This window comes from Copadichromis virginalis, linkage group LG12 (assembly GCF_057382275.1).
Source record: "Copadichromis virginalis isolate Kocher_CV1m ecotype Utaka linkage group LG12, C_Virginalis_male_GT1.1, whole genome shotgun sequence".
Classification (NCBI taxonomy): Eukaryota; Metazoa; Chordata; class Actinopteri; order Cichliformes; family Cichlidae; genus Copadichromis; species Copadichromis virginalis.
Window position 1 is genome coordinate 28249407 of NC_140629.1, and position 24467 is coordinate 28273873.

The 24467-nt window shown below is 40.8% G+C and overlaps 2 protein-coding genes and 1 long non-coding RNA gene across 14 annotated transcripts; 1 reads left to right on the plus strand and 2 right to left on the minus strand.

Moving 5' to 3' along the window:
* Positions 1-374: 374 nt before the first annotated feature.
* LOC146697209 (gamma-glutamyl hydrolase) lies at positions 375-9821 on the minus strand. 5 transcript variants are annotated; one of them, XM_085475792.1, is made up of 10 exons: positions 8394-9125; positions 8137-8251; positions 7696-7746; positions 7522-7606; positions 6936-7074; positions 3970-4076; positions 3494-3587; positions 3268-3405; positions 2935-3098; positions 793-846 (listed from the first exon to the last, which is right to left on the minus strand). In XM_085475792.1, the coding sequence occupies exons 1-10, from the start codon at positions 8509-8511 to the stop codon at positions 793-795; spliced, it is 1065 nt and encodes a 354-aa protein (XP_085331918.1). In that variant the 5' UTR covers positions 8512-9125. The 5 variants fall into 5 exon arrangements, with proteins under 5 accessions (XP_085331920.1, XP_085331918.1, XP_085331919.1 ...); XM_085475793.1 differs by lacking the exon at positions 793-846 and adding an exon at positions 9437-9821 and having other exon boundaries at positions 2863-3098; positions 8394-8449; XM_085475790.1 differs by lacking the exon at positions 793-846 and adding an exon at positions 9437-9821 and having other exon boundaries at positions 2863-3098; positions 8394-8568.
* Positions 9822-13943: 4122 nt separating this feature from the next.
* On the minus strand, positions 13944-24235 carry nmrk1 (nicotinamide riboside kinase 1). 8 transcript variants are annotated; one of them, XM_085475803.1, is made up of 8 exons: positions 24060-24233; positions 16722-16812; positions 16593-16641; positions 15609-15754; positions 15180-15251; positions 14946-15052; positions 14731-14814; positions 13944-14382 (listed from the first exon to the last, which is right to left on the minus strand). In XM_085475803.1, the coding sequence occupies exons 2-8, from the start codon at positions 16802-16804 to the stop codon at positions 14372-14374; spliced, it is 552 nt and encodes a 183-aa protein (XP_085331929.1). In that variant the 5' UTR covers positions 16805-16812; positions 24060-24233; the 3' UTR covers positions 13944-14371. The 8 variants fall into 8 exon arrangements, with proteins under 8 accessions (XP_085331929.1, XP_085331927.1, XP_085331926.1 ...); XM_085475801.1 differs by having other exon boundaries at positions 24056-24232; XM_085475800.1 differs by having other exon boundaries at positions 15609-15777; positions 24056-24232.
* LOC146697211 (uncharacterized) lies at positions 17890-20240 on the plus strand. The gene is made up of 3 exons (XR_014923383.1): positions 17890-19784; positions 19865-20084; positions 20175-20240. It is a non-coding gene; the product is annotated as an uncharacterized LOC146697211 (long non-coding RNA).
* Positions 24236-24467: the final 232 nt, after the last annotated feature.

Genomic DNA, 24467 nt, shown 5'->3' on the forward strand with positions numbered 1-24467 from the left:
TTACAGCAAGGGGTCTGGTTCACTGTAGCTCATGAGCCAATCACCAGTGTGGCATAATAACCTGTATATTAAAGCACACACACTCACACACCTCTAAATGTCACGTCTTTAATAGATTCACAGTGCCCCCCAAAGGTACTGGAACAGCAAGGCTAATTAATTTGTTTTTCTGTGCGCTGAAGATGTTTGAGAGCTTTTATTGCCAGTTTTTTGCATTAAACACATCATAAATGTGTTACCTCCTATGCTGAAGAGCAAAGTAGGTAACACATTTATGATTCCCATGTTGGTCATAAGAAATTGATCGCTTAATTATTAAGTAGAACTGGAAGATATTTTTCACTTGGCCTTAAAATTTAAAAAAAAACGCCACACACATTAAAAAAATTGTTTATTAAATGACAACCAAGTACAAAAGACGTGGACCTAGTTCTCCTAAAATCTATCCTGATGTTTACTTCAAACACAGTCACACTTCACTATGATAAACGACCACATTAATGTGTTATTTTTGCCATTAAAGTAATAGTTCTGGGTCGGTAATGCCATAATTGCCAGCAAAAATACTTCCTTAGTGAAATACAAATATACTCTGAATCAGCACAAAGGTTTAAACAGCACTTTTGATTATCTGAGATTAAAACCAGCAGACTTTACGAGCGTACTACAGACACTAGAGCATATAAACATTTACATGTGCAGAGATCCATTCAGCTGCAGGAGTAGCTCAGAAGAAGTAGGCCTGCTCATATGCTGTGATGTTTGCGACATAGACAGGTGAGTAGCTGTAAATCAGTGAGGATTCCTCTTCTGCAGGACTGTCAAAGTGATGTAAACTTCTCCTTGCTAAACAAAGCAGAGCAGACATACATGTGGTTAGGTTACGTTAGAATAAAATAGCTTAATGGCGGTCATGTGAAAATCCTGTGAAAAACTAAGTATATGTTTACTTCTTTAATAGCAATTAATCAAACTCACTTGATAAAATAATCGACAGCAAGTAACAATTTTATAGACCCCTTCTATACAAGCAGAAATTTTGACAGTTTGCAAGTTTGGAGCGTTTAGGTGTGTGCCATAGTTTTTCCAGAAGAGGACATCCCAGCAAATTCACTTCAAGTGCAATACTCAGAAATTTAAAGAAACAAAACAAACAAGAGCCAAAACAAGACATCTCATACTCGGGCTTTAGTAACCATGTTAAATGCTACAATGCATGAGAGTATACTGATGGATACAAATATAGCTTGTTTGGAAGGGCTGCCAAGACAAAGCGACATTTTTCCTAAAAAGAACATGGCAGCACAGTTTAGGTTTGCAAAGATGCATCTGAACAAACTGCAAGATTTCTGGAACAAAGTTCTTTGGAAAGCCAAGACCAAAGTAGAGATGTTTGGAGAAAACCAAGAAAATGCAAATGAGCACTAACCCCTCACACCAGCTGCCAAGCACAATGGTGGGGGGTAATTATTTGTGCTCTTTTTCCAGCCACAGGACCTGCATGCCTTGCAGTCACCAAGTTAACCATGAACTTCAAATACTAGTGATGCTCCATCACTGCATCTCACTGGGTGTTAGCTCGCTCTGCGGTAAGTAGTATCACTTCCCGTTCCTGTTACAGCGCACAGTGGGGCCTGTGTAGCCTTTCTACTTAGCCAATTTAATCGAAAGCGTCTAAATTCATAGTGTACTCTTCACGTGCTTTATCCAAAATTGTTGGGACAACGATCCCAAGCACAGCAGCAAACCTGCAACAGAATGGCTAAAAAAAAAAGAAATCAAAAGGAAAGAATCAAGGTGTTGCAACGGCCCAAATTCCAGACCTCAACCATAGTGAAATCCTGTCACGGGAACCTAAAGGAGCCGTGCATAAACAATTGTCTGCAATCTTTAATGAACTGAAGCACTGCTGTAAAGAACAGAGGGCCCAAATTCCTCCACAGTGACGTGACAGACCGATAAAGTCACACAAAAGGATTACTTAAGCTATTGCCACTAAAAGTGGTTCTGCAAGCTACTAGTTTACACAGCACTGCATGGAGTCCTGTGAAGTTGTTTTTTTTTGTTTTTTCACGTCTGCAAGTGAAACTGATCAAAACAGGGCGATAAATATACCCACAGTTCTGAAAGCAGTTCATGAGAAGATAGCACGCTGTTTTATATAAGGTTTGCATCAGTGATGCTGATTAGTTAAGTTGGTTTCACCAGGAAATAGCGGTCACCACAAAGGTCAGAGACATTCATACTAGTGGCCTACTGGAAGTGATTTTGTAGGACTCCAGCAGCGCTCATCCTGTTCCTCGTTTCAAAAAGGAGCAGATACCAGTCCTGGTGATGTGTTAGGACCTTCTATAGCTCTGTCCAACTCCTTTTGGTCATTGTACACGCTGCTGTGTTATCCTGGAGGTGTTGGACTACCTGTGAAACCTATGTAGGGTCCATGTATCACCTTATGCTACCAGTAGTGACATTGACCCTAGCTGAATGCATCTGTTGAGTTCATGTAACACCAATGCAACTGAAAACTGATTAACAACTCCCTCTGCTTCTTATTTGACTAGATTAATATCCCAGTTTAATTGGGTTGATACTATACTCTGATTAAAAAGTGTTCCTTTAATTTTGTTGAGCAGTGTATGTCAGGGTCCTGGGACTGGGCGACCCAGGACCCCTGGGCAGTCATGGACCTGTGCTATTGTTGTGTATTTTGGTGTTGCTTCCCCTTCTCTGTGCTTGTGTATATGTGTGTGTGTGGGTGGCTGAGCACTTGTTTATAGGCGGCGTCAGGCCTGGAGGGTGTGGCCCTGCAAGGGGACTGGCCACACCCGAAGCCACACACCTGCTGCTGATCAGGCCTCGTCGGGGGAGCTACTTAAGAGAGTCTTGGAGCTCCCACCGACGCGGGATCATTGCTTGGGACTCCACGTTAGTTACCCAGTTTAGGTTTTGGTCGTGTAGTGTATGCCTGCCATTGTTCAGTGTCCTGACTGCTGCCGCTATTGTTTCCCGCAGGAGGAGCGTGGAAGGCTTAAGGAGCAGCGAGCACCGGGAGTGCAGACACGGGAGCAGAGAGCACTTGGAGGGCACGACACGGGAGTCTGGGGAAAAACACGGGGATTTATTGTTGTTTGATATCACCCTCTGTAAATAAACGCACTGCTTGAACTTTGAGCTCCGCGCCTGGGTCCTCCTTCCCCACATCCCCACAGTCTGCCAGCCAGACCGTGACAGTGTATGTTTTTTGATAATGCATGCTTGTCATGTTACCTTCATTGACAAAAAATTCAGCTAGCAGCGACGATAACTGCACAGCGTGACGGGAGTGAGGGAAGTTCAGCTTTCTGTACCACTGAAAACGATTCACCTCCGGGTGCCACTGAACTCCGTAGAAAGGATATCTTTTACCTGTCAGAACAAAACAATATATCTCTTGGTACAGTGCTGTTGCATGGAAATCCTTCAGCTTCCCAAATAAAAAAATAAACCTTGTAACCTTCGAAAGTTGACACAAAGTGAGCTCCGTTCTTAGCGATGTTTGTTGACAAGATGGTGAAGAAACTCTGTAGCATCTCATTTTCCTGGAAGTCCTGTGAGAACATTCGTCATATTAGCAGTTATCATTTAAGTGTCTCTATTTGTTATTATTTTAACTCTCCTTCTTGTATGCAATACTCAGAACTGTTTGGATTTATTAGAAGAATTCGCTTTTGGGCTTCATTTCTACTAATGCTTTGTTTAATGTCCGCTCAAATGACGACAACTCTTTTCATGGCAGACAAATTCATTCTGAATGCAGATTAAAAGATATATCTGTAAAGTATATCTGTTAAACCCCTGCTGAAACGAACGCTCCTAACTGTGATCATTGGCTGGGATTTTATTTCTCCAAACAATAACTATTCAAAACCTAACAGAGGAAGTAAAACTTTCTGTTTGGCGACACTGGTCAGAAGAAGGCTCATGCTGTACCTTTATTGTAATTCCATAGTTGTGAAAATTGCCAGTCAGAGGTTCCTGGGTCAAAGCATTGATGAGCTCATCTGGGAAAGTATTGAACATCCGGCTGGACTGCACTTCTGCACGCAACACAAAAGGGTATTTGATTAAGTCCACTTATAAAATTGAACACATTTAACACAAAAGAAGAAAAAAACATCTGAATAGATATGTCTGAAGGTTCTCAGTCATCCAGGTCATCGTAGTCAAAGGAGCTTACAAAGAAAAGCGTCTGGACTTCTTTAAGTTACTTGAAGACGTTTCACCTCTCATCCGAGAAGCTTCTTCAGTTCTGAGGTCAAATGGTGGAGAGTCCCAGATATAAACCTAGTGGGAGTAACCCCCCACAGAGGGACAAAAGGACCCCCTGATGATCCTCTAATCGCCTGAGCCAAGGTGTGAAACTGGGTGTGGGTCCCAATCAGCCAGAGTTTCGCCTTACATATCACCGCCTTTACCCAGGGGATGCCATACCCTGCATTTACGGACTTCCTAAAATCCACAAGGAAGCTGTCCCACTCAGACCCATAGTCAGTAGCATAAACTCAGCCACTTATAACATTGCTAAACACCTTGCTACCATCCTTGCGCCTCTCGTGGGGAACACCCCACACCACATCAAGAACTCCACCGACTTCACCGACAAGGTCCAGAAACTTACCCTGGATCCAGATGAAACCATGGTGTCCTTTGATGTAGTCTCTCTCTTCACTTGCATACCCACCACGGAGGCCGTGGAGACTGTCAGAAAACGACTACAAGAAGACAGCTCCTTGGAGGACAGGACCAACTTCACACCCGATCAGATTTGCACACTGTTAGACCTCTGCCTCACCACTACATATTTCAAATACAACGAAGGCTTTTACAGACAAAAACATGGCTGTGCCATGGGCTCCCCCGTGTCACCTATTGTAGCCAACCTTTACATGGAGGAAGTGGAAAGGAAGGCTCTTGGCTCTTTCAAAGGAAGAGTACCCAGCCACTGGTACAGATATGTAGACGACACCTGGGTCAAAATCAAGACACAAGAAGTGGAATCCTTCACTGCGCACATTAACGCTGTGGATAAAAACATCAAGTTCACCAGGGAAGACACAAAGGACGACTGTTTGCCTTTCCTGGACTGCGCTGTGCACATTGAAGAGAACGGCAAACTCAACATCGAAGTTTACCGGAAGCCCACACACACGGACCAGTACCTCCTCTTTGACTCCCATCACCCTCTGGAACACAAACTTGGAGTAATTAGGACCCTACACCACCGGGCAGAACATGTTCCCTCTAAGCCTGAAGGAAAAAAGAAGGAACACACACACATGTAAAGGAAGCACTCAAAACGTGCGGCTATCCTAAATGGGCGTTCTTAAAGTCAGCAAAGAGGCACAGAAAAGAAGATCAGACACCAGCGAGGGAGGATAAGAAAGACAGACGCAACAACATTGTCATCCCCTATGTAGCCGGTGTATCAGAAAAACTCAGGAGGGTTTTCTCCAAGCACGACATCCCAGTGTATTTCAGACCCAGCAACACGCTCAGACAAAAACTGGTTCACCCGAAAGACAAAACGCCAAAACACAGACTTAACAATGTGGTGTATGCTGTACAGTGCAGCGAGGAATGCCCAGACCTCTACATTGGAGAGACCAAACAGCCACTTCACAAGCGCATGGCACAACACAGAAGAGCCACCTCCACAGGACAAGACTCAGCAGTCCATCTGCATCTTAAGGATAAAGGACACTCTTTCGAGGATGCCAATGTTCACATTTTGGACAGAGAGGATAGATGGTTTGAAAGAGGAGTGAAAGAAGCCATCTATGTCCACTGTGAGTGACCATCTTTGAACAGAGGCGGTGGTTTACGACACCAACTCTCTGCCATCTATAATCCAGTTTTGAGATCCCTTCCCTGACGCCTTAACGCCCACTCACATCCTGGGCCATCTGACCTCAGGAATTCGCATGATAAGGTGGGGCCAGGTTTCACAATGAACGCACCCACCCATGGCTCCAATACAATTATGAAGTTTGCTGACGACACAGTGGTGTTGGGTGCCATCTCCAATAACAATGAGGCGGCCTACATGGATGAAGTGAAGAATCTGGCATCGTGGTGCCGGAACAACCAAGTGGAGCTGAACGTCTGCAAGACCAAGGAGCTGGTGGTGGACTTCAGAAGGAGTAAGCACAGAGACTACAAGCCCATTACCATCAACGGCGCTCCAGTGGAGACGGTATAGTCCTTCAAGTACCTCAGTGTCCACATCTCCTCAGATCTGACATGATCTGCCCACATTCAGGTCCAGTCCTAAAAGGCTAGGCAGCGCCTGCACCACCTACGACAACTGAGGAAGTTCAGGGTCTCTCAGGGATCCTCAGGACTTTCTATGCAGGCGCTGTGGAGAGCATCTTCACACAGAACATCACATACTGGTATGGGAACAGCTGTGTCAAGGACAAAAAAGCTCTTCAGAGAGCGTACAGCAGAACGCTGCTGCAGGACTGCTCTCCCCTCCCTTCAGGACATCTATACCAGGAGATGCTGCTCTAGAGCAGCTCAGATACTGAAGGACCCGTTGAAGGTTCCACACCATCCGGGCAAGAACAGAGGCTCAAGAGGGGGTTCTTAGGGTAAGAGTAAAGTTGGGGTCAAAGAATTACAACAGCAACCTCATCCAAAGAGCACATCACATATATGCAGAAAGAGCATTTAAAGTTGGGGCCAAAAATCCCCCAGATTTGTAACTTGCCTCTACTGACACCAATTGTTTTGTTCAGGCACTCTTCTGCAAAAAATTTCTAACCACTGAGAAAAAAAAAAGTTCCAGCTAGCTTGCTTGCATGCATGCATACATACAAAAACACATTCCTCCAGTTAATTCAAAGAGTAAAAAAAAATAACACAGATTCACATAAAGACAGCAACCAAGCACGAACCTGTGGTTAAGTTGAGGGGCAATGCTAAGTTCTCAGCTGGGGTTTTTGTCAGGAGATTTTCACCAGCCACCAGCACAGTGAGTAGCTGCATTCCCATGCATGTGCCCCAAATAGGGAAGTAGTCCCCGGCATCATTAGCCTGAAAGTCACAGGAAGTTGGAAATGTAATTTTTCTGCACCAACAGCAGGAAACCAAAACGAAAATTTACGCTAACATACAAAATGTTGCTAAATTTTTTTTCCCTTTTGCAATCAACAGTAGCTTAAATGTCCTGCACATGTAGGGCAAGTGTACGTCATATTAACAAACTAGTCTTGATCTTAAACAATGTTCTCGGTGCAAAGATTAACCTCAAACTATTAATAATTGATTGAAGTTAACGTTAATTTTGTAGAGCAGAATTTCAAAATGCCAAGTGTAAGTGTTCAAATGTTGTTAAAGAAGCTCTTATTTTTCTTTGCTATTAAGCATTGGAAACCTTCAGGACAGGTACAAGATCTTCCCCTAAGAGGAGTTCATTTCTGCACAAACGAGACAGGCTTTGAAGCAGAAAACAATAAACAGAGAATGATGTTCTATACTAACCGCCAGAGCGAGCCTGTAAAAAATCTTCGCCACCCGGGCAAAGTCTGAAGTCTCCAAATCTGCATTTCCCCCAATGAAAATCAACCTGAACCGACATCACATGGCAAATAATGTAATCTATTTAGACACAAATTTCAGTTGCCAACACATTTAAATCAATATACAGCAGCTCACCCGTTTATCTTCATGAAAATGTTCTCATATTCAGATGTAGTCAGAGTTAATCTGTGCAGGGAAACAAAAAACAATGAGCGTTGTACTATTTTCCATTGTTCAGACTACACAATGGTGAGCTCACACAGGGGGGTCAACTTCTTCTTCTTCCACAAAATGTCAGCAACAACGTAAACATTAGGCGAGTTAACATTCACCTAATGTTGAACGCTGATGCAAAGTCACCAAGCTCCAATGACTCAAAATGAGTCTCCTTAAAAAAAAACTAAAAAAAAAACCCTCTCTCTGTTTTTAATATGCAGATTTAAAGACACTGTTGTTTTGAGTGAGGTTTAATAGGCATAATGAGCTCTAAATACACCCAGTTCTTTCCTTTTCATTGGAGCCAACAGAACAGACTTCTTTAAAAGCTCATCTTTACTCTTAAATGACTCAACCCACCTTATAGGCATCACTCTGCTGCCCCCAGACTCGATGTATTTCACGTAAGAGGAAGGTATGTAAGTCCTCCCAAATGGTTTCATAATTTCATCTGTAACAACCTGAGTTAAAACACCTGTGGAACAAAAATCACAGCAGCTCTGATTGAACAGTCAACAGGGACACAGCTACAGAAGTGATTCGCTCTGCTTTCTAAAGATGTGCATCTCTGTGAGTGAAATACCAAATATAAAGTCCTGATGGTGTATTTTACTCACCTATCACAGATCTGTCATTCACAGCCTCGTTGTTGCGTTTAGTCGGCATAGCTCTGCTGCAGCAGAAGCAGCAGGCAAAAAACAAGCACAGATAGGTCGAAACACCTGTGTTAAACATGTTTTTGGTCACCAGCTTAGTTCAGCAGAGCAGTCTTCTTTTACAAAGCTGTCAGAGCTGTGGATAATGAAAGCAGCCGACTTGTATAAGTCGTGTTAGAACAGGATATAGTCAGTTCAGGGAAGTGAGGAATGCCCAGATTTACATGTGACAACTCCTGTACCGCACATGCCGGTCAAGCAACATGACTGCTGAGGTAAACAAAGGTTTTGCTGATAGCGCGGAGTTTTTGGCAACATTTTTGATCATTGAGTTTATTGGAAATTACGTAGCCTCATTGGTTTGTGCTGAGGTTTATAGTAGAGGACATGTGACCACTATAGCAGCCAGCTGCAGGTTCATGCATGGATAAAAACTGCTGTCAGACAAGTTTCTGTTCCAAAGTTAAAGTTTAAAAAGTTTAAAGGTGTTGCAGGCGTATTTTTCCAATAGTGTTGTTTAAATACAAGTTCCTCATAAGAGACCAAAATAACAATCCCCATGCATGACTGTCGCAACTTTTCTAATGCTTTATGTTAAAGTGGCAAAAACAACTGATTTTGTAACCGATACAGTTGATTCACAGATTGTGTAACACATGTTTTTTGTAACTTCAACCACTGATGAACATACATTCCTACCTTAAATTATGCAGACAGATGGCTTATGGTTTAGGAAGAGGGTAAAAAAAAAAAAAAAAAAAAGCAATTGGTGCTCCAAGGGTTTCTAATACAGCCCGCCCAAATTCTTGCGGGCATAAGGAAACACTGACATGAAGGCTGCTTGTGTAAATGGAAAAATTCAACATTCGGTTTAGGCAAACACACGTTATGCAACAACAAGATGTTATTGTAACCACCGAAGCTTAACATGCATTTAAATGCCATACATAATGTTTATGTAAAATGTCACTTAATGCTTTACTTTCATATGTTAAAGGACTAACCTGAATCACTAGGAAGGATTTGAGTCACCAAAACAACTGTGCACCATTTGAGCACTCCAGCCTTTCCACTCATGGAGGATTGTTTGCATCCCGAGCTTTCTTCCAAATGGGCAAAAGTACAACAACTCCAAAAAAGGCATAGTTTGGTATAAACTGGACTCCGTGAGCAGAGTCAAGCAGATGTTTGCATGTCTTCATTAGAAAACGGAAAAGCAGGTTCTTGTAAGTGACTAGTTGCTTAACTGAGTTAACAGCCATGCTACTGGGAGCTCTGTCAGACAGGAGAGTGACTATTAGTGGAGTACCAGGTAAGTAGGAATGAGTATTGCTGTATTTGTAATTGATTGTAAAAGTCTAACATAAAAAGATGGCATGGGGGAGTTCAAAAGGACGCAGGCGGAGACCTTGTAAGTAGTGATGGGACGTTCTGTATCGAGGCTTCGGAGCGTGTGTCGAGTAATGGAGGGGGCGTTTCCGCGAAGCGCGCATCGAGGCTTGCTTCATTTATGGGAGGAGCTGAAAATGATGACGTCCGAAGCCTCGCTGCCCGGCTGTACCACGTGACTGGTTCATGAAGTGGTTCGAACTTTGCCGCGAGATATGACAGCGATATAAACCCCTCAGACTTCATTCAAAAATGTGGGTGTTTGATGGAGAGTTGCGGTTAGTGAGAGTTTGGAGACTGTTTGGAGGTTTATGAGAGTGAGGAAAGTCAGGAGAGAATGGAGCCAGCTAAGAAGAGGAGGATGTCCTCCCCTGTGTGGGTACATTTTGATCTTATTCCTCCCAACAAGGTATGTAAATTTCTACAGAAGATGTATTTCCATAATACTGATGGTGCAATAAAACCTATGTTAAGCTGTCTGTACTTTTGTACAAAGTGAAGTGTTTGCTATGTGCCAGGGAGCTGGGATATAACAACAACACCTCATCCATGCTTAGGCACTACAGAGCTTTGCATGAGAATAAGGGGGACACCGATTGTGGAGCAAGACCAGGTGAGCCATCAAATGCCATGATAATATAGCATGCAGTAATGTTACTAAATGATATAACAATATTATACAACTGTTATAAGTTACGTGTGTGATATTTATATTTGTGCTTTATCTTTATTGTCTTTCCTCAGGAGAACAATCTCAAATAGATGAAGACCAGGGGCCCGTTCTTCGTACCTCGCTAAGTAGGTTAGCCGGATTAGATTGTTGACGATTTCGCGTGATCCTGGATCAGTCGGTTCCCCGAAGCTCATCCGGGACTTGCTGTCATAGCAACAGAGCCGTAAGCGTAAACCTGCTCGGGAGCAGGTTTACTTTATGTAAACAGGATTAGATCGCGGCCACTCAGGTATTTCCGCTTCATGTATACGAAAGCAACAGCGATATTTTACCACTGTTGTACCATAAATAAATAACATCAATGTAACTAAAGATAATGCAGCACTTGATCCTTTTATTGATGTCACACAGATACATACAGGTCATTTCCTAAAAAAGGGAAATGTACTATTAACATTCTATTACATGTATGTGATTATTACAGATGTAATTCAGATTTCAGAGTAGTAATTGCAATTTACTTCGTGTAATCAAGATGGGAGACCACGGCTATAAAAGCGAACGTGGATTTTGGAAGCCTGTTGCAGCCATGTCCTGTCCGTATACGCGAGCCACCCATTGCGGAAGGTGCAAGATTGATAAGGAGAGTCCTCAGAATCCAGCGTATATTGCGGGACAGACAGGATCCTTTAGCTCAGCGCGACAGTGTGCTCATAGAGAGATATCGATTTTCCCGTGAGGGTATTATTCACTTAACCAACTTGTTGACGAGGGGGTGCAGGACCACCACCTGTCTTTTTTTGCGCTGCCCCTTTTCTTGGTTGCTGTTATAAACAAACAAACAGAGTATTCCAGGGTCTCTTTCCAAGAGACGAAAAGCAATATAAGTGATCAATATTACCATTCTGTAGAATATTCTTATATTTCCCTTTTACTTGTTCCCATGTTCTAGTGGGTCCTGTTGTGGCGCTAATGTGAAAGGGGATATAATATAACATAATGTAATATAATATTGGATAATATAGTGTGATATGATAAATCTACCCTACCACCTACTGGTGTTGGCCAGAGGGGCCGATGGCGCGATATGGCAGCCTGGCTTCTGTCCCAGGGCAGCTGTGACAGCTACCAGTGTGTGAATGTGAGAGTGACTGAATAGTGGCATTGTAAAACGCTTTGGGTGCCTTGAAGAGCGCTATATAGATCCACTCCATTATTATTGTTATTATTAAATTACTTACGAGTTTAATTTGTCAGCAACTTTCTGCCAGCCCTCTCTCCTTGCTTTTGCAGCCTTTGCAGTGTTCCCTTGCGTTTTAATTAGACTCTGAAACTCCTAAAATCCCTCACTCAAGAGTTCTTGCTCTGCTGCCGAAAAATACCGAGCGCGCTCCTTCGACATTTTCGCCGACCAATCAAAGGGTTGCCGATCAATGTTTCTACTATCGATGCGTAGCCCCTGTTGGGCCACCCAGTGATCGCGCATTACTTCATCCAGCTGTAGTAATCGTCAACAGCAGGTGTGTTCGGGGAACCGGATTAGCGAGCTCACGGTTAGCGCGATGATTTGATCTTGGATGTGTCATTTGATCTTGGATGTAGTAAGCGACGTACGAAGAACGGGCCCCTGGTCAGCATGGTGATTGAGGACTCACAGCCATTTAGCATTGTGGAGGACAAAGGATTCAAAAGATTTGTTAAATCATTAAATCCTAGCTATGTTCTCCCCACTAAAAAGGTCGTAAAAGCAGTGAAAATTTAGTTTTTACAGAATAAAATGTGAACAGGCAGGAGCTGTCCATACCTCAACGTTACAAAAGCACAACTACTGTCCACACCCCAACCACACCTCACCTCACAGTAAATGATCATTTCCATTTTAAGCATTTCCAAATAATCATTTCCCATACTGCCACTATAAATATACACAGTATACTGCCATCACTACAATATACATGTTTTACACACTCCTTTTGTTGTTGACATTTACAGGCTGTGTGCAAAATGCCACACTCTTCAAATTCATGCCAGCTATTATTTTTACGTCCAGTAGGTGTCCTGCTAGAGCAAATGAAGCTTCATGAAGCTTCGCGTTGGGGTGAACCAATTGGATGAAAAGCTTCAGTGCTTCATGGGGCTTCATCTGCCCATCACTACTTGTAAGTCATTCCACTTGCAGGTAGTAAATAAGAAAAACTGCCTGGAGGTGCTCACAGTCCACAGGAGTGTTTGACTTGGAGTTCAAAGGTTTCCTGGCAGCTAGAGGAGGAGCAGAAAATACAGGTTACACAAGGTAAGTGCAGGAAATTACTAAAAACCAAGGAGGCCTGACGGTCACCATGTCAGGACAATCTGAGAACTGTGGCACCCAACAGCCAAGCTCTTGATTACGCCATAGAAAACAGCTGGGGGAACGACAACATGAGCCAGAAGGCTCCACCCAGGGGCGGATCAGAGGGAAGGTGCTAGCCAAGCTATTCCACCTGAGGCTAAGAACAGAGGTTAACAAATAATAAAAAATAAATAAATAGAAGTAAACCATGACAAAATCAGGATGCTATAAAATGTAAATAAAAACTGAAACCCCCCCCCCCCCAAAAGGTAAACTGAACATCAAGAGATTTTTGTTTCTAAAAAATAAAAGCTTATCAAGTTATCTTACTGTTACTAAATGTAAGGTATATATGTAAGGCAATACTTTCCTCAAAGAAATTGTGAAACATGATATTGTGTTGCTTGGTAGTCATGTCAACGAGTCACCCCTGATGGAAGCAAGCTTGTCAGATTTTGCTCTAGTATCTGTTGTCAGATCTGAAGACTCTTCATATCATTCAAAAGGTCTGAAGGGACGTTGTTGCCTGGAAAATATTTCTCCCTGTTAATGTATCCCATCAACAGATAGTCCAGGTATTCCTCATCAGTGTCATTCCAAATGTCACCATAGACATTTTTTTCAAGATTTGTCACACCAATGACAACTCTCTTTAGTGACATTGGCATAACCAGATCAAAACATGTTTTGGTGTCACTTATTCTTGTCACAGAAAACCTTGCAATCCCAGGGGTCATTTTGATGACATTTGTAGCAGTTGCCCTGCCATATAAGCCACAAGGTACTGGACTCCAAAAGATGGTACCGCTTTTGAATTTGTGTGTTACAGGAAGAGCAGCTTCAGTCCCCATGACCGCCTCATAAGACCTCATATCATTGTCCTCTTCAGAAACCGGCTCATCCATATTTCTGTTTTGTGTCCTCTGCCTTTAGCAGAGCAAAATCTAAATTTAAATACAATTTTTAAAAGGCTGTTTTATGTTTTTAAAACCTAAAAACAAGTCTGTGCTGACCCCTACACAAGAGGAAGATTAATCTGTCTCCAGTATATTCAGTTCAGTCGTCAGATAACAACGAATTATGATAAATGATACACAGACATCAGATAACGTTTAGTGTTTCTGTTAAGCTGTTTTAATGGATGTACACTTAACAATTTATTCTACAGAACATATTAGAAAAAAACAAACTTTAAAAATTTCCTCACAGGATGCAGGGATCGAGTAAGAAAATGGAGTTAAAACCAAACTTAAGTTTACACATACCGATACGATTATTGGATTGGTAAACTGCAAGTCCTCAAACATCACATTTATATGTCCCACAGTGTTTGTCTTTTCAAAATACTGTACATTTATGGTAAAGACATTTGCTTCAGTCTCCAGGCAGATAACTTCAGATGCTACAGCTCTTTTATTCCAGGATATTCACACAGCTAAATTTGGTCCTTTCAGTCACACATTAGTCTAATTGAGAGTGGTCCTAACATCCATGGGAGCAGTGATCTTCATCTTCAAATGGCAAATAAATAATACGCTGGTCAATTCAGTTTTTCTCTGAAAAGAAAATAGACAAAATGGTACAAACTTAAACTCAAATAATAAATATTTATTTATTATTCAAATTATGAATTGGCACAGTTAGGTCCTCGTGTTTTTGCTGGCTTATACAGAAAGCACTTCATATGATTCTTAATCTTAGAAATGATTTAAAACTAAAATTATTTAACTACAAAAGTCTGGAAAACTTGTTTTTCAGAATAAGGAACAATCATGCATACCTGACACAGATTTTTGTGATCAGATGATTTTCTTATTGTATACATAAAACGTAGTAATCTAGTTTTAAAGTAGATAATATATTTCAAACAAAATAGCAAAACAATATCAAGCAGACAGACTTACCTCTGAGTCTTTGTATTTCCTGACAAAGATCTTTACACACAGCTGCCAGCAGCTCTTCTTTTGGCTTCAAACCATCCAGAAATACTGGGGGGAAAATGCCACATTAAAAAACCCCACATCAGTGTCATTTATTTTATCATTCAGTGATAGTGCAGTTTGTTTGTTTTGTTTTGTTTAATAATCATTTGTTCTAATCATCACACATGCATTTTTACCAAATTCTGATGTGTCGCTCTCGATCTCTTCTCGGTTTTTCAGGTACATTGGCCACACGTATCCGTCGAAGTAGCCAGGAGGATCAGGAGGTGTGTACACTCTTAAACTGTTGAAGACAGCAAAGAAGGTAGACACAGTTACTTTCTTTTTTTTGCATTAAGCGATACAACAGAATAAAAGTGCACAAAAAATGTCAAAAACTTCATATAAATACTCGATAATTAAATAAATACCTTCGTCTCCTCTTGCAGGCATCATAAGGTATTTCCATGAAATATTTTTTGTCAAACAGTTCATCCAGAGGCCTGGAAGGGTAAAACATAATAAACCAGTAGAAATCTCCATCAGATAAACACAATTCACAAATTCTTCAGTATAAATTATTATTTCTATTTATATCTGTCAGTTTTTTCTAGAAACAATAACACATTAATCAGTGCTGTATCTTTGCCTAACATTTAACGTAAGGCTCAATAATTGCCCCAAGTGATTTAAAAAAAAGAATTTCATAAAAACTGACATGAACAGCAAATTCCAGTATTATAAACAAAGTATTTAGTTACTTTCCAAAATATAAAGTCCTGTAAATCTTAAGCTTTCATTTGCTAAATTTATAACTGAAACACACATGATGTCCTTTTATTTAATCCTCATTTGTGTACCTGTAGTTGAAAATGAGGAAGCCTTCCACTATGAGCATGAACACCTGGTTATCGACTGATGGTTCTATAAGCTGGGTCTCCAGGCCTTGCTGTCTGAGGAACGACTCGGGATCTCTTCGCCAGGAGTCAACGTCCCTCATCATCATCTGCATGTGCAGAGCCTCGAGGACTTAAATAGACCAGTGAGCATGACTTTCTTTCACATTTTAAATGAAAAAAATTTAATAACTGAATGAATATTACATCCATTGTTTGGATACTTCTCCTTTATTTTCTGCCATTGTGGCTTTTTTATATCTTTCAGACTGTTGATTGACAAAAAGTGATTTTTAAGGTGTCACCTTGAGTTCTGTGAAACATTTTTACCATTTAATTTTAATTTGATTGCAATGAATGGAGAAGAAAATCAGTGATACCCCACATTACAATACATTACAATACCCTGTATTTCTTTTTAAAAATGCTTAGAAATGTTATTGTAGTCAACCAACCACGTTTCTATATTTTACATACATTTTTATGCAATTTTAAAACATGTAAAGGATTTCTTAATGTCCTTACACAATTTTTCACAGTTATTGACCCTAATAGTGGTGCATATTAACATTTTCAGACTTTAAAAACTTCTCCAGTTTGCTAAAACTTGGGAACTCGTGTATTAAAAAAAAATACCACAGGTCATATTTTTAGATGGACAGATGAACTACAAATTCTGTAGTGATCATAAGTCTGGATATCAAAGATGAATGTAGCCATCAAGTCTGAAATGTGAAGCTGAAGGACAAATGCCATAAAACCTGCAACCTTTCTACTGACCAGTAGGGGGCGGTTTTTCTTGCTGCACAAAGAAGTCTAATTGTATAGAGGTCTATGAGAAAAAACAACCTATTTCTAGCTTTTATCACCACAGGTTTTTCCAATAATCTGTCCTAGATAAGTCTTATCTAATATGTTGTAATACGGTGTAAAGCAAATTGTCCTTACTGTCATATTGCTTGAACCCATTGCTGTCCATCGGCACCTCAGAGTCATCCTGAAGAAAGAAGCATATGTGATGCTTGCACCAAGGCTGGAAAAGTAGCAGTATGCCTTGAACACAGCCTCACAGTCTACCTTAAAATATGAATCCTGTGCAATGATGCAGCTGTTGGGTATTTGCTCTTGCAGACTTGAGGCAAGTGTAGTTTTTCCTCCATTGGTCATCCTAAAGGAAAAAGAACATACATTAACTAATGAACATGTACTTTTAACAGTAAATCTACAAAAATAGCCTTGATATTTTTTTTAATGTTTGCCTCTTTCATTTAACTAAACTCTCTGAAATTACAGTCAATACAGAAATGTTTATCTGTAAAATGTCCTGCTCAGCCAGTGTTTCCTTCCATTATCGAAATTACTGCAACTGACAAAGAGGTTTCTTGCCATCCATATGTTCATGAATAAATAACTGAATACGTTTTTTAATTATTCTGATGCTCCTTTTTGTCTCTCCCTTTGTTTTGTCTCTTAATTTCTTTTCCACTTCCTGTTTTATTTGCCTTTCCTATCTTTTTTTCCACCTGCACCTTGTCATCACATATGACAGTTTTCCTGCCCTCTTTCTAGTTTCACCTTTGTCTAATCAGCCTTGTGTGTATTGTTAGATTATAATATTATTTTATGCCATGTTATACCCCTAATTAAAGATTGTGAATTATTATGTAGTTTTAGTTTGCATTATTCTCCTGAATTAGAAGAAGCTGATAACTATTACATTAGTTAAACTGATTTGCATTACATTAAACTGCTGACTTGTTGTGAATGAATGATATTGTTTTATGATGCATTATATTGCTGAGTTATAAGAAATACTGTTCGCAGAAGGTTATTGTCTAATTTGTCTGAGTAGAAGAGAACAGAGTGTGCTGGAGTTTTCTGCCCCATTTCAGCAGGAGCAGATAAACAGGGAGCCAAGGTCGTAGCTTAGGCGCTGTGTGAGAGAAAGCATGTGAATGTTTCGGCTTTGTATGATAAGGTGGAGGCACCAGAGGCTATAAGAGTTTGAGCAATGCTCCACCATTTTGAGATCTGAGGCTGTCTGCATCAGTGTCCATCTCCCACGCGTGTGATCATTAAAATCATCGTTTGACTCAACCCGACCGGACCAGTGTTGTTATTGTGGTTTTTCTCTTGTCTCCATCCCCAATATTTTGAACCTTAACAGTATATACACTCACTGGTCACTTTATTAGGTACACCTCCTTAACTGCTTGTGAATATCTAATCGGCCGATCATATGGTAAATGGCCTGTATTTGTATAGCGCTTTACTTAGTCCCTAAGGACCCCAAAGCGCTTTACACTACATTCAGTCATTCACCCATTCACACACACATTCACACACTGGTGATGGCAAGCTACAATGTAGCCACAGCTGGCCTGGGGCGCACTGACAGAGGCACATGGCAGCAACTCATTGCATTTATGCATGTAGACATGATGAAGATGACCTGAAATTAAACCTTGATTGGGGGAAAAAGATGATTTAAGTTTTTTTTAATGTGGCATGGTTGTTGAGCCAGGTTGTTCAAAAACTGCTAATCTACTGGGATTTCTGGGTTTTAGAGCTGCAGAAGACCACAACAGGTGTCACCAACATCGGCTACATCAGCTACAATTCACACAATCTCACCAAAATTGGACAACAGAAGTTTGCAAAAATGTTGCTGGGTCTGATGAGTCTCAATTTCTGTTGCAATATTCAGACGGTACGGTCAGAATTTGGTGAAAACAACATGAACTGTTCAGGCTGGTAGTGGCCACCAGAGTCCCTGGATCTGAATCTAATAGAGTACCTATGTGTCACGGTGAAATGGGAGAGTCACATCATAAATGCTGACAAAACTACAGTAACTGTGCTTCATATCCTTATTTTAAAGTGTTGTTTATTTGATTCGATATAGGTCAACTCTTGCTTTATTTTATGATTTAAGGTGTAAATGTCCTCATGACATTTTTCATATTTTGGGCCTCTTTTAATTAAATTACCTTTAACCACACAGAAAGAAACAGAAAAGGGCAGAAAGCTTGTAATGTCCTGATGCACGCTCCATGTGACGAAATCCCAGAAATCTGATTCTGTTCCTCTGGACATAACGTAGCGTTTTAGCAAAAGTTAAAATGCTACATCCAGATGAACAGAATCAACTTTCTGGCGGTAACGCTGTAATGTATTTACTGCCAGGTCATGCCAGTGAACAGCATCCCACTCTTTCATTGATAGTTGCTTCACAGGCTTGCCTCAAAGTTCATTTCAAGACCTGCCCACTCCTTTGGCAGCAGGTTTTTGTCCATAGTCATAGTCAAATCATAACAACAGTCGCCTCAAGTCGATTTATATTGTAAGGTAAAGACTCTGCAATAATCAGTGTTGGGTAAGTTACTTTAAATTAGTAAATTACTAGTTACTTCTATAAAAAGTAACTCAGTTATCTCAAGTTACTCGTTACTTTCAAAGTAACTAGTTACTAAGGTAAGTAACTTTGGCTTTACTCAGAATTCTCTTGTTAATGTGTTGCTTCCCTAACTTGGATACCCGGCAAGGATGCCAGTCTTCTAGCTTGCTTACATGTTAGCACTATCCTGCCACAAGTGCAGTGTGCCACCTATCAACAGAAAGGAAAAAATAATGTGCATATTTCCAGGAGAGAAATCCCAGGCCTGGACTATCGTCGACTTCCACCATGATTCTAGCCCTACGTCACAGCATCACATGCGCTTTTTACATCCAACAGGAAAACTGCAATCGTGTTGCTTTCGATTGTACTCAGAAATTCTGCCTTCCGAATAGGAAGCTGTAGGTAACACCAGACTGCATACAGGGCTGGACTGAGACAAAAAATTGGCCCTGGGCATTTTGACTAGCCCACCATTATAGGAAAAATCATAAACCCTTTAAATGAAAAAAAAAAAAAAAAAAAAAAAACGCTGTTGTGACAGTGATGTACACTGTTCTGATGGTATATGTCATATGCTGTGGGAGTGTCTGGTTGGGCGTGGTCCAGGTTCCTGTCATTTGTCCCTGGGAGTGGAGTTGGCCAGCTCATCACCTGTTGTCAATCTCCGGGGCTCCACCTAGAGGGTTTTTAAGCCAGCACGGCCTGCCACTCCTCGCCAGTTCGTCCTGCTACCATCTGTGGTAAACTCGGCCTCCTCTGAGCTCTGACTCTGTATATCTGGACCTTGGGTTAATATGTTTTTGTTTCCTGTATTCTTCAGATTCTCCACCCATCGCACTCACCAGTAGTGCTGTTTTTGGTCTCCATCCTGTCCTCCCATCTGCTCGGAACCCGAGGATTATATACTCCACTTCTCCTCAGCCTGCCCTTCAGTCTGTATTCTCCATCTCTTCGAAATCTGGACCGGACTCTCCACTCTTGACCCTCTTTGGAATACACCCCTGGCAGCCTTTTCCCCGTTAAATGACTAGGGTCGCCAAGTAAGCCCAAGACTATTCACTGGCACTCCGTACCTTTGTCCCTTACTCGTTTGTTTCCCATTCAGTAACATTTCTCCCCTGTGTTTACAGAAGTTCCCGTTAGAAGTCTCCCCGTGCTCTACGCCGGTTTCTCCGCCCACGGATTTCCTTTAGTTTTCTGCGTATGGTTTTTGTTAAACCCAGTTCCGTTCACGTTTTGTTCTTTTCAATAAATTATACACAGTTCTAAGCAAATTGAGTCTGCTCTTGAGTCCACCGCATTCTCGTCCGTGACAATATATGCATCAATCTATCAATCGTTTGTTGTAAGACTCTGATAATTATTAAATAAACGCTAGATATTTTAAATGAGAATAAGAAAGAAAAGTATTTCTTTGTGCCCCCCTCTCCCTGTTAATGCCCTACCTGGCCCCCTGGCAAAAACTTTGCTAGATCCGCCCCTGCACAGTTACCAGCTGTCGGCTACAAAGGATCCTGGTGCTATTTGTCTCTCAGAAACAGTTCATAACTTCCCTTCAACTCATTCATGTCACCTAAAAGGTAAACCTGTTTCTCCATCACCTGTTCAGCTATGATGATTCAGTAAGGACATCTCCTGGTTTCATCTTCATGTTTCCCTCTCACCACATATCCAAACCGATATCATGACCAGCAGCTTTACAGCTGTGGCTCCAGCAAACATCAGCTGATACTAGAAAGTAATATTAAATAAATTCTAACAACAGGTGATCAAGCTTAAACGTGCTGCTGTTGTTTAGTGCGACCGCGTTCGCTGGTTTCTGCTTTCGGGCGCAAAGTGAGCGATTAACAAACAAGAGAGAAAAGACGATCAGCTGATCATTGATCAGTTTCATGATTGAAGTAGCAACAGGAGAGGGCGGGGGAGAGAATGAGAGAAGAAGAAGCAGCTGCGCAGCAAAGACACAGAATAACTCCAGCTTTGTGTCTTTTTCATTCTAGCTGAAGTACGGGACAAACTGTGTTCCTGTTCAGCTCAATACAAAACGCGTAATATTTTCTCTGAATACCGGACGATTCCGTTTTTTACTGGACGGTTGGCAACTCTACTAACTAACCTTATGAATAAAATAAAGTTCAGTATCAGTAACATCATAGCACCCACCCAGCTGTAGAAACTTCGTCATGCTAGCTAGCACGCAGTACGAAAAAGTCAGCACAACGAAAATAAACTCCACCTAAACTTGGCTTATATCTGACCCAGATAGACTGCAGTTCATAACTTCTTACCTGAAGTTCAGTTCACCTGACACTCGGGCCGGTGGCCACCTCGGGTCTCTTCTCCTGCCTCCCCTTTCCCTCATCCACCTGCTGGCCTCCACCACTTGCTAATGTTACTGAATCTGTGGAAGCTCCGCCATAGCCACCACACAAAGTAACGAATAACGACTCTATCTAAATCCCAGTGACGATTAACGCATTCCTGATCTTGGCATAGAAACTAGTTACCGTGCTCGTTACCACAATAATAACGTAGTTACTGTAACGCGTTACTTAATACCGCATTGCATTAACTACTGGCAATAATAAAGAGGAAAACAATCAGACGAGGAAGCACTTGGAGACAGCGGGAAGGAAAAACTCCCTTTTAACAGGAAGCAACCTCCAGGAGAACCAGGATAAGGAAAGGGCAGCCATGTCCAACTAGCAGTAACTCCCATCACTCCTAGTTGTAATATGCACCAATCAATATATATCATGGTCACAAATATTTAAAAAAACAAATTTAACCCCTTAGTGCCTAGTGTACTATATTTCATACATAAGTTTTTTGTGAGTTTTTGAGACTTCTACATCAACATCATTCTGATTTTCCCCCCTCAAGAAACCTAAATAAATGCCATGGTCCTGGGTTAGTTTCTGGTTGTATATTTGTGACTTCTAGTTCTTAGGCTTTTGTTACTGAGCCTCCTCATGTGTTCCAGGTGTCACATCTCGTCAAATTATGTTCTCATTTCTGTTCTTCCCCAGTTCCAGCATCGAGTCTCTGTCTGTGTCTCATGTTTCCTGTTTTATTTTGATAGTTCCTCATCTTGTGTTAGTGTATTCTGTTTTGCTTCCTCCCGGTCTCTTGGGTGTGATTAGTCCCAGCTGTATTTTCCTCCTGGTCCTCATTCCCTCGTTACTCTTTTGTGTATTTAGTCCTCTGTCTTCCACTGTCTGTCACTGGTTTGTCTTTTCTCCTTCTGTGTTTCCAGGTTCCTTGTTTTCATGTATTGGTTAGCTTTCCCAGTTTAGGTTTTGTTACTTCCCTTCCTGCCTTTTGTTTGTAGTTTTGTTCAGCCCCCACGAAAAGGCTCACTTTTTGTTCAACTCCTTGCTCCGTCTCCATTGTGTGCTTTTGGGCCCACACTCTCTTCACTCTACACCGTCTGCTGTAGCAGACGTCAGAAAAATTGCACAATACATTTTTAATTATCTAGCAATTATTTCATGGTACAGACTTTAAAGGGTTAAGGTATCCTCATTGCAAATGTTGCTCATTATTTTTATTTATTGTAAAATTAAAAAAGAATAACTGATTATTATGGTGCTATCAGCATCAGTTAGGCCCTAGCTGGTTCTGTTTATTTTTTGTGTGAATGGGTGGATGACTGGTTGTGTAAAGTGCTTTGGGGTCCTTAGGGACTAGTAAAGCACTATATAAATACAGGCTATTTATCTGCAAAATGTGTTGTCAAATGCAAAATAAATGGTTTAAATTCTTTAAGGAACTTTTTTTTTATTTTGAAAAAAGTTGTTAAAATAGTACCAGTTGACATGTTTTTATAACACTCTCAGCTATTTGTATATCAGCCTAAAAATAGATGTAGTTAGGGGTACAGCCAGCATTTGCCCCATATCAAACTACACCCATCCGCAGTTTTGGGTGTGGTCTGAGCTTTAACTAGAAAACTTTAAAATGCAGATAAGTCAAGGTCAGGTCAAGGTCAGATTTATTTATATAGCACATTTCCAACAGCCGATGCTGCACAAAGTGCTTAACAATAACAATAAAATTAAAAACTACAGTGTAATACAATAATAACAATAGAAACAATAAAATAGAAGAATTGAAACAATACTAACTAATTCAGATAAATCCAAAATGCTTGGGTCATAATGTGTTAAAAGCCAGAGCGTAAAAGTGTGTCTTTAGTAAAGATTTAAATTGCTCAAGAGTTTGAGCAGATCTAATATTAAAGGGGAGACTATTCCAAAGTCTGGGACCTGCCACAGAGAAGGATCTATCACCACGAGATTTGAGGTTAGTCCGTGGAATGGACAACAAGTACAATAAGTAAGTAAAGAATTCCTGCATGCTGTTGGTAATAAATAGGCAGTGCAAAGTTCAGTGCCCCTTCTTTCATCCTTCCATCAGCCTATGTACCATTTTCTGAGGAAGGGTTATCTTAAAACTGCACCTTCTACTGTGGAGGCAGATATTCAAAGCATGGTTCGCAAACCTTTTTTTGGAATATTTAAAATAAGCATTTGCAGACAAGGTTTGCATTGATCATCATTAAACACATAACATTAGATTAATACTAGGAGAATCAATGCAATTATCTGTTGTATTTAAGTTATATTTAAGTAAAAAACCCAGGGAGATTGGGGCTCACATGTCTAAAGAATAAACAACTCTTATCAGTGTTTTGACATCACTGCCATATGCAGTGGCTTACTAACACGTGTGCCCTCTGCTACTCTGTGATACATGCATGCTAAACAGCACTGGTGAGTAATTTAACATTTAATAAACTAATATATTTTGTTGCCTTTCTTATCTGCCTGTACTTTCTACTCATATGAGCAATTACCAAAAAGGATTTCACATTAAAAATTAAAATAAATAAATAAAACTCGAGCATGGAAAATATCCTCAAATGTCCCAAAATGACCTAAAAAGAAGTAGGCTGTAAAATTGGTGTTTTGCAAAAGGTTCAAAATTATTAGTGTGTTTAATCACTTACCCACCAATTCCTACAATTAGTGTCTTCATTCCACTTGTCTGCGTCTGTTCGCTGCAAAGCTACCGATTTATAGAACTTGTAATACTAACGTAATTAAGAAGTCACGTGCAAATGTATACACCACGCTGGTAGCTAGTCCTGCGAACGCAACAGTCCTCCCACGTGCTATTCTGGACGCTTACGATTTGCCGTTGGAGCCTCCACGTCACTCACGACCTGCCCATTGAGGGAAAAAAACATTTGTTTTGTTTTTTATTCATGTTGTTTTCTCTTCTTTAATCATTTATAACATTTTATACTGATATGTTCGTACTCAAATATTTATTTGCAAAAAAAAATGTTTCAAAGTGTTACAACTTAAATCTAAACATGTACAGTTATGAAATAACAATAAAAAAACAAAAATGAATTT